Here is a 9,724-nt window from a genome sequence, read left to right as displayed (position 1 = left end):
CACAGCAACACCATCATCAAGTATTATGCGCATTACAGAAAAGAGCCAGTCAAATAGTTCACAAAGTTGATTTTTATTGTCATACCAACGATCTATTTATAGATTCTTATTTTCTGAAATTCCCAGATTTGGTAGAGTTTCAAACTGCACAGTTTATGTATAAAGTAAGAAACAAATTATTGCCAGGAAATATTCAAAAATAATTTACTGATAGAGTTTGGGGATATGACTATAAAGAAAACCTCAACTTCAGAACTTTATATGTTCGAACAACAATGAAAAGAATGTGCATTTCTGTCACTGGAGTGAAAATTTGGAATAAACTTACTAAAGAGCTGAAGCAAAGTCCAAGCATGAGATATTTTAAGAAAAAACTTAAAATGGTTACTATTCAAAAGTATAAGGATGAACAGGGGTGATGAATTTGTGTGATGAATTTGTCTTACAGCACTGTGGATGCAATGGGGTGCAGGCGTGTGTATGTGTGTGTAAATATATGTGGGTGTGTAAATAGGCAAATATTATTTATGTATATATGCAGGTAGATGCGTATGTATACTGTACGGACTCGGGTCCTGGCGGTGGACGGATGTCCTCGCGGTGGGACGTCCTGGCAGGCGTCTTCTCTGCAGGCCGACAGGATGTTTTGCCATGACGCTGTTTCCTGTCCTCTCTGCCAGACTGTTCTTCTGTGAAACTCTTTAATGGTGATTAACCATCTTCCAGTTCATAAAGGCGCTTTTCCAAGCGGTCCGATCCCGGTGTTCTGTCCCGGTTCCGTCACCACCAGATTAATTTTCCATTAACAGATCCGGCCCGGTTCTGCTCGGCTGTTTTTTTCAGATTTTGGGTGAATCATGAAACTGAACAGATACTTAGTTCAGGAGTAGAACCAGAAGCACCTATTCAGTGGACACGAACCATGTCTATGGCCGGGACGGCGCCGAAACGGTTTGATTGGCTGCTGCTACCAGAGCTGCTCAGTCGGAGGAGCAATCAGAGTTTAACCAGCAGCAGCGCAGTAGCACATGCGCTAAGTTTAGTTGTGAGGATTTGGTTTTTCTGTGTGTTTATTTAGGTTTCTGTGTTCGGTTGTGTCTCTGTCCCGACAACCCTTGATTGTCCTCAGCTGTCCCTCGTTTCCCTTGATTACCTTCCTTGTGTATTTAACCCCACCTGTGTTCCCTGCTCCTTGTCGCGTCTATTCTGTTTGTCATGTCATTTCTAGCCTTTATACCAGTTGCTACCGGTGTGGGAGTTATTGCTGTCGCTCACCTGTGCTGCCTGGATTGTGCAACTTGTGACTCATCATTAATGTGGCTGCCATCGGCGGCAGTTCTACAGTTTGGGTTCATTTCATGGTTATAAGTTGGTGTAGATAAGTTAAAGTGATGTAAAATATTTTATGTTTATTAAAGATTGTACAAATGTTACCGGAGCGGAACCAATGTTTAATTTGTTTTAGGCTCATATTTTTAGTTACACGCCGCACTCGGTAGAGGGCAGCATGCTTTATTTTCCTGGTTGGTGGAGGTTCGGTGAGGCGTTCACCGAGGCTCGTGTAGCTGGGTTGGTTTCTTTCTGAACCCTTTCAGGTTGAAGCGGTCAGTCAGGTACGCATTTTTGTATTTTAGTTTTGTGTGGAAATAATGTTTATTTGAAGAATTTGTCGAGTTTGTTAGCCACGTCTTTTTAAATGTGACGCAATACGTCTGTTTTTTGTAAGTCAAGCCACATTATTGTAAATGTTTTGCTGTGTAGTAGTCTATCTATGAGTGTCTTTCTTTCTGTAAAAATGTATTTAGTGTTTTGTACAGTTCTCACGGCATCGTTATTAAATGCCAGTAACTATCAAGAACGCCTTGTGTCTGTTTTCTACCCGGAGGGAGTTATAATCATCTGTTTTCACACCACAACCTGTGTTCTCCGCCTTCATCCTCACCACCAACTACCGCAATTCATAACATTAGCAGCAGAATGAATTAGCAGCGCTGCTAGCTGCTAGCAGTTAGCTGTTAGCAGTTAGCCGCTCTGAAGAACAGACAGCAGGAAAAACGAGAGAAACGGTGAAGCTGCTCAGCTCTCTGACCTGCAGTTTAGCACAGACGGTGTGAAACTACATAATGTAAACTTGTGATGCGAGTTTTATTTATTTTTTATTCAAATATAATAAAGCTTAGGCGTGGCTACTAGTTTTTATCTTCTGACCACATTATGTAAATACGAAAGGTTGCACATTTAAAAAAATAAAGTGCCAGAATGTAATTATAGTGAAATAATCAGCTGATCTGAGTCTTTATCATTATGTTCGGGCGAGCAATGAATTTCTACAAGACAAAATGAAACAAATGGGTTTATTTTGGTCCATCAGAACCAGAACCTGGAGGTTCTCCATTGTTGAAGGACGTTGGAAACCGCAGCAGAGAGCCGACCAGGTGCTGCTGCTCACGGCCCGCCCAGGGAACGCAGCGGATAATACCTGGGGTAGAACCAGACCGAACCGGGCCGGACGTTAACCGGCCAGGGACTCGTCAGTGGAAAAGCGCCTCATGTGCAACAGCTGAAGTCACCAACCAGTACGAAGAACCAACTCCCTCCACCAGATGGCGCTGCTTCCCTGCTCTGCATGATTCACTCATTCATAACGGGCTGATCTCTAATGATCTATTATGAGGTTTATCGGCATGTATTTATCTGAGCACCCATAATCTGATGCTACAGTAGAACCGGTATAAGAATATATAAAAATTTAATATTTATCAGATTCCTTCAGAAAATCAAGGGGAACATAGAAATAAAGCGTCATAATAATCTTTAATAATACAGATCTTTAATTGTAATAATCTACCACTAATAATAATAGCAATGGGGCAGATGCATAACATCAGATTTTGTGAAAAATATATTTGAGTATCTTTTTAATCAACAGCTAAAATAAAAGATTTATGCAAAGCCTGCAAACTGAATTTAATTCTACTTGAATCATAATTTAATCTCAGCTTCATCTTGACTCATCCATATTCTAAGGCATCAGGAATCTGAACAAAAACCTCCAAAGCTCCAGTCCCTCCGAGGCGCCGCGGCCCGCGGGCGGAGCTTGAGCGGGCCGTGAGGGGCGGAGCTTCTCCTCCGCCTCGGTCTGCAGCTCGCTGCGGCCCAGAAGCGGTCCGCTTCAGGTCCAGTTCACACAGAACCTTCTCCTCTTGTCCATCTGCGGTCATGTCCAAGTCAGACCGGGTCGTGTTGGTTCTGGGAGGAGCGGGGACGGTGGGCTCTGGTATAGTCAAAGCCCTGCTGGATAAAGGTACATTATTATTATTATTATTATTATTATTTATTGTCACTCTTATTCAGCGCAGTTTTGCGCCTCGCGTATTTTAGTTTTTATGAGTTTTCCTGGCGGTTTTCAATATTTTCCAGCCATGAACTGCTGAACTATTTATAATCTATTGTGTTTTTAAGCGATTTTATGGGTAAAACCAGCCGAACCGGAACCCGAAACAACCCACGTTCCTCCATTATCTATAATCTCACATCTTTAGTCAAACTGAGAGTAGACAGCATAAAGTTATTAATAGTAGCTCAACCAAACATTGGAATCAACTCCTTTACTTGAGGCGGTTCCAGATGGATGATGTTCTGAAAAGTCCAGAATGGAGCAGAACATCTTCCTGCTGAACCACAGCAATTCTCAAAGGAGAGCCTGTAGAAAGAAGACAGATTTTAGGGTTTAGTTTTTTGGTTTAGTTGTGTTGTAGTTGCTGTTTTGGGGTTTAGTTGTGTTTTAGTTGCTGAGTCGGGTTGCTCCGTTTTCAGGGTTTAAGGCGGCGGTGATCTCCAGAGACGGCGGCCGACTGGAGAAACTCCGGGCCTTCGTCTCTCCCAGCAGCAAGGACAACCTCATCGCTGTAGTGGGGAACGTGGGTGAGTTGGCCCACAGCATGATGCTTCTCCTGGTGAATGGCAGTAACAGTACAAAACAAACAGTTCGGCAGAACATTATGGCCACCTGCCCAGGTGGCCCAGACGGACTGCTGGAGTCCGTCTGCTGGAGCAGCTGACAGACTCCAGCAAGTAGTCCCGTCCCAACAGATTTATAGCTTAGCTGCTAGCATGTAGAACAGGAGTTCTGCTCCACAGGTGCTGATGGGGGAGTGGGTTTCCATGGTGACCCAGAGGTCCCATTTCTTCTTCAACCATTTTCGCTGCTTAAGTTCTCAGTGCTTGAATTTACTGCTGAGTGTAAAACTGCAGATGCAAAACATCAACACGTTAGCATGTTAACGCGTTGATTTAACGTAACGTTAAATCAACGCGTTAACATGCTAACGTTAAATCAACACGTTAGCATGCTAACGTTAAATCAACACGTTAACATGCTAACGTTAAATCAACGCGTTAACATGCTAACGTTAAATCAACGTGTTAACATGCTAACGTTAAATCAACACGTTAGCATGCTAACATTAAATCAACACGTTAACATGCTAACGTTAAATCAACACGTTAGCATGCTAACGTTAAATCAACGCGTTAACAATGCTAACGTTAAATCAACATGTTAGCATGCTAACATTAAATCAGGTTAGGGATCAAAAGATGGCTCATTGGAAGGCCTAAGAAGAACAGTGACACGCTGAAAAGGTTGTTGGTACCAGTGAGAGAACTAAAGCATGCAGGATGCCGGCCCTCGAGGACCGACTTTGGGCACCCCTGCATTAAATCAACAGGTTAGCATGCTAACATTACATTAAAAGGTTAGCATGCCAACCTTAATTCAACGTGTTAGCATGCTAATGTTAAATCAATGCGTTTACATGCTAAAGCGATGATTTAAGGTTGGGACGCCATGCGGACACGCTCTCTGTGTGTCCAGGCTCAGAGGTCGGAGCGCAGCAGGCGAAGCAGCAGCTGCTGCAGCAGGTGGGGAAGGTGACGGACGTGGTTTCTGCCCTGGGCTTCAGCTGGTGGCAGGGCGGCCCGCCACACACCCAGACCCTCCAGGACCTGCACTGGGTCAGCACACACACACCCTGCAGCACACAGTGATCGTGAATGTCCCCTGCTGTCCTTGTCCTGTTCCTTCCCGTCCCTCATGTCCCCCATGTCCCCTGCTGTCCTCATGCGTCCTGCCTGTCGTCCTCTGCAGGTTTTGGACGCGCTGCTGTTCAGCACCTTCGTCTCCTGGAAGACGTTTTTCCCCCTGGTGAGGGACGATCCGTCCTGCAGCTACACCTTCATCACAGGTAATCATGGCAAAGTATTCAAAGCCCGGGATGCATCGTCATTGGCAACAAGACTCAGAAGTAATAAGCTTCTTTGACTAGGCCATTCCAGCTCATGAATCTGACCTCTGGCTGGTCGCCCTGCTAGAAGCTGAACTTTGACCCCACGTTTTCCTCCAGTATCGTCCTGATTTAGCTGCGGCCATCTTCCCACAGCATGATGCTGCCACCACCATGTTCCACTATAGAGATGCTGTTTGTTCTCTAAAGTTCTCTAACAAACCCCAAAGAAACATGTTGGGGAGGTGCAGCTCCCAGTAACCCCAGTCTGCTCCATGTGGCTCTGCCTCCAGGGGGAGCCGGAGAGCAGCTGCTGATGCCGGGGACCGGCTTCCTGACGGTCGGCGCCGCCAGCGCGCTGGCCTTCTGCCAGGTGCTGCGAGACGAATACCCGCAGGTAGACTGCAGGCTGTGCCAGGTGAGGGGGGACTGACCCCTGGCTCTGACCTCTGACCCCTCCCAGCACTTTTAATGTTGTCATGTTTTAGTTGTTTTGCTAAATCTGCCATTTTTTATGGTTCATCTCCCACCATGCAGTTCTTCCAGCCTCCTCTTCCTCTCCAACAGGTGAAGATCAACACAGGTGTGGCGACTCCGGAGCGCCTGGCGCCCGGCTACCTGAACCATTTGGACTTGGGCGTTGCCGTGGCAACCTTGGTGGAGCAAGGAAGCTCCTCCCACCGCGTTTTCACCGTCTGCAGCCCTGCGGACCTGCAGACCCAGCTGCTGGACGGGAGCCTCTAAAACCCAACAGAACCGGTTCTGGTTCCGTCCAGATTCAGGCTAAAAGAATTCCTGTAAACAGAACCGAAAATTTTCTGTCCAAAACATTAAAACATGTTGAAAAGAAAAACCCGAGGAATTCTGGGAGATTTTTTTAGCAAACAGAGTTCTGGAGAAAAGTTCTGTCCGCAGATCCAAGTTTTGACCAGTCTGGTTCTGGTTGCTCCTGCTGACTGATTGCCTGTGGCAGGTTGCTGTGTTGACCCAGGCTGACGAGTTTCCGGCTGACAGCCGACCGGACGCAGCGAAGCGGCAGGAAATCGTGTCACATCGGGTCGCGGCGAGTTGCTTCTGACGAGTCCTCGGCTGACCCGGCCTGTGGAGGACGAGGCGACTCGGCTGCAGATTCTTGGACTAGAGACTTTTAGGAAGGGACTCGTTAACCCGCCTGGTTCTGGGTTCGAGTTTCACCGCAGTGAAGTTAGTTTCAAGTTGGATATTCGATATTCGAGCTCCGCGGAGTAAGCGGCGTTTAGCTCAAGGTTGATCCGATTTATGAACGCTACTGTCGGCCAGCGGTTCTCCACCGCTCCCGGCCGCAGCGCCCGAAGGTTCACTTAGGGACTATCAACAAATTACTGAACCTAACATTCCTGTCAAAGAAATATAATGTTTTCTTCAATAGCTTCCAGGTCATGTGACCTATTGACTCAAAATCACTTTGGAATAATTATACTAGTCTCTTTAGATGAGGCACAGTCATTTGTTTTCCATTTTAAATCATTTTCAATTTTTAATTAATTTTTTTCATCAAAATTGAGTGTTTTTCTTCAATAGCTTCCAGGTCATGTGACCTATTGACTCAAAATCACTTTGAAATAATTCTAATAGTCTCTTTAGATGAGGCACAGACATTTGTTTTCCATTTTTAGCCATTTTCCATTTTTTAGGAATTATTTTCTTCAAAATTAAGTGTTTTTCTTCAATAGCTTCCAGGTCATGTGACCTATTGACTCAAAATCACTTTGAAATTGTTCTACCAGTCTGTATAGATGAGGCACAGACATTTGATTTCCATTTTTAGCCATTTTCCATTTTTTAGGAATTTTTTTCTTCAAAATTGAGTGTTTTTATTCAATAGCTTCCAGGTCATGTGACCTATTGACTCAAAATCACTTTGGAATAATTATACTAGTCTCTTTAGATGAGGCACAGACATTTGTTTTCCATTTTTAGCCATTTTCCATTTTTTAGGAATTATTTTCTTCAAAATTAAGTGTTTTTCTTCAATAGCTTCCAGGTCATGTGACCTATTGACTCAAAATCACTTTGAAATAATTATACTAGTCTCTTTAGATGAGGCACAGTCATTTGTTTTCCATTTTAAATCATTTTCCATTTTTAAAGTATTTATTTCATCAAAATTGAGTGTTTTTCTTCAATAGCTTCCAGGTCATGTGACCTATTGACTCAAAATCACTTTGGAATAATTATACTAGTCTCTTTAGATGAGGCACAGTCATTTGTTTTCCATTTTTAGCCATTTTCCATTTTTTAGGAATTTTTTTCTTCAAAATTGAGAGTTTTTCTTCAATAGCTTCCAGGTCATGTGACCTATTGACTCAAAATCACTTTGAACTTGTTCTACCAGTCTGTATAGATGAGGCACAGACATTTGATTTCCATTTTTAGCCATTTTCCATTTTTTAGGAATTTTTTTCTTCAAAATTGAGGGTTTTTCTTCAATAGCTTCCAGGTCATGTGACCTATTGACTCAAAATCACTTTGAAATAATTCTAATAGTCTCTTTAGATGAGGCACAGACATTTGTTTTCCATTTTAAATCATTTTCCATTTTTTAGGAATTTTTTTCTTCAAAATTGAGGGTTTTTCTTCAATAGCTTCCAGGTCATGTGACCTATTGAGTCAAAATCACTTTGAAATAATTCTAATAGTCTCTTTAATTGAGGCACAGACATTTGTTTTCCATTTTTAGCCATTTTCCATTTTTTAGGAATTATTTTCTTCAAAATTGAGGGTTTTTCTTCAATAGCTTCCAGGTCATGTGACCTATTGATTCAAAATCACTTTGAACTTGTTCTACCAGTCTGTATAGATGAGGCACAGTCATTTGTTTTCCATTTTTAGCCATTTTCCATTTTTTAGGAATTTTTTTCTTCAAAATTGAGTGTTTTTATTCAATAGCTTCCAGGTCATGTGACCTATTGACTCAAAATCACTTTGGAATAATTATACTAGTCTCTTTAGATGAGGCACAGTCATTTGTTTTCCATTTTAAATCATTTTCAATTTTTAATTAATTTATTTCATCAAAATTGAGGGTTTTTCTTCAATAGCTTCCAGGTCATGTGACCTATTGACTCAAAATCACTTTGGAATAATTATACTAGTCTCTTTAGATGAGGCACAGTCATTTGTTTTCCATTTTAAATCATTTTCAATTTTTAATTAATTTATTTCATCAAAATTGAGGGTTTTTCTTCAATAGCTTCCAGGTCATGTGACCTATTGACTCAAAATCACTTTGAAATAATTCTAATAGTCCCTTTAATTGAGGCACAGACATTTGTTTTCCATTTTTAGCCATTTTCCATTTTTTAGGAATTTTTTTCTTCAAAATTGAGTGTTTTTATTCAATAGCTTCCAGGTCATGTGACCTATTGACTCAAAATCACTTTGAAATAATTATACTAGTCTCTTTAGATGAGGCACAGTCATTTGTTTTCCATTTTAAATCATTTTCCATTTTTAAAGTATTTATTTCATCAAAATTGAGTGTTTTTCTTCAATAGCTTCCAGGTCATGTGACCTATTGACTCAAAATCACTTTGAAATAATTATACTAGTCTCTTTAGATGAGGCACAGACATTTGTTTTCCATTTTTAGCCATTTTCCATTTTTTAGGAATTATTTTCTTCAAAATTGAGGGTTTTTCTTCAATAGCTTCCAGGTCATGTGACCTATTGACTCAAAATCACTTTGGAATAATTCTAATAGTCTCTTTAGATGAGGCACAGTCATTTGTTTTCCATTTTTAGCCATTTTCCATTTTTTAGGAATTTTTTTCTTCAAAATTGAGAGTTTTTCTTCAATAGCTTCCAGGTCATGTGACCTATTGACTCAAAATCACTTTGAACTTGTTCTACCAGTCTGTATAGATGAGGCACAGACATTTGATTTCCATTTTTAGCCATTTTCCATTTTTTAGGAATTTTTTTCTTCAAAATTGAGGGTTTTTCTTCAATAGCTTCCAGGTCATGTGACCTATTGACTCAAAATCACTTTGAAATAATTCTAATAGTCTCTTTAGATGAGGCACAGACATTTGTTTTCCATTTTAAATCATTTTCCATTTTTTAGGAATTTTTTTCTTCAAAATTGAGGGTTTTTCTTCAATAGCTTCCAGGTCATGTGACCTATTGAGTCAAAATCACTTTGAAATAATTCTAATAGTCTCTTTAATTGAGGCACAGACATTTGTTTTCCATTTTTAGCCATTTTCCATTTTTTAGGAATTATTTTCTTCAAAATTGAGGGTTTTTCTTCAATAGCTTCCAGGTCATGTGACCTATTGATTCAAAATCACTTTGAACTTGTTCTACCAGTCTGTATAGATGAGGCACAGTCATTTGTTTTCCATTTTTAGCCATTTTCCATTTTTTAGGAATTTTTTTCTTCAAAATTGAGTGTTTTT

The 9,724-nt window shown here is 41.2% G+C and overlaps 1 protein-coding gene across 4 annotated transcripts; it reads left to right on the top strand.

Annotated features, from left to right (window-relative positions):
• Nucleotides 1-1,528: 1,528 nt before the first annotated feature.
• On the top strand, nucleotides 1,529-6,548 carry LOC116729963 (uncharacterized). Of its 4 annotated transcripts, none has more exons than XM_032578892.1 (8): nucleotides 1,529-1,613; nucleotides 2,372-2,576; nucleotides 3,028-3,304; nucleotides 3,817-3,924; nucleotides 4,877-5,016; nucleotides 5,150-5,246; nucleotides 5,579-5,703; nucleotides 5,823-6,548. In XM_032578892.1, exons 3-8 carry the CDS (start codon nucleotides 3,220-3,222, stop codon nucleotides 6,027-6,029), a joined length of 762 nt encoding a protein of 253 aa, XP_032434783.1. In that variant the 5' UTR covers nucleotides 1,529-1,613; nucleotides 2,372-2,576; nucleotides 3,028-3,219; the 3' UTR covers nucleotides 6,030-6,548. The 4 variants fall into 4 exon arrangements, with proteins under 4 accessions (XP_032434783.1, XP_032434775.1, XP_032434800.1 ...); XM_032578884.1 differs by having other exon boundaries at nucleotides 2,372-2,674; XM_032578909.1 differs by having other exon boundaries at nucleotides 2,372-3,304; nucleotides 5,579-5,682; nucleotides 5,853-6,548.
• The last annotated feature ends 3,176 nt before the right edge of the window (nucleotides 6,549-9,724 follow it).

Source organism: Xiphophorus hellerii, chromosome 2, assembly GCF_003331165.1.
Source record: "Xiphophorus hellerii strain 12219 chromosome 2, Xiphophorus_hellerii-4.1, whole genome shotgun sequence".
NCBI classification, from domain to species: Eukaryota; Metazoa; Chordata; class Actinopteri; order Cyprinodontiformes; family Poeciliidae; genus Xiphophorus; species Xiphophorus hellerii.
The sequence above is the reverse complement of the archived record's forward strand: the minus strand, read 5'-3'. Positions and strand labels throughout refer to the sequence as shown.

What these genes read in the sequence shown, in the direction of transcription:
- LOC116729963 (XM_032578892.1), top strand. Translation starts at nt 3,220, where the DNA reads ATGTCCAAGTCAGACCGGGTCGTGTTGGTTCTGGGAGGAGCGGGGACG. An exon ending in CAGCTACACCTTCATCACAG is followed by an intron (nt 5,247 to 5,578) that starts GTAATCATGGCA and finishes CTCTGCCTCCAG; the next exon opens with GGGGAGCCGGAGAGCAGCTG. An exon ending in TAGACTGCAGGCTGTGCCAG is followed by an intron (nt 5,704 to 5,822) that starts GTGAGGGGGGAC and finishes CCCACCATGCAG; the next exon opens with TTCTTCCAGCCTCCTCTTCC.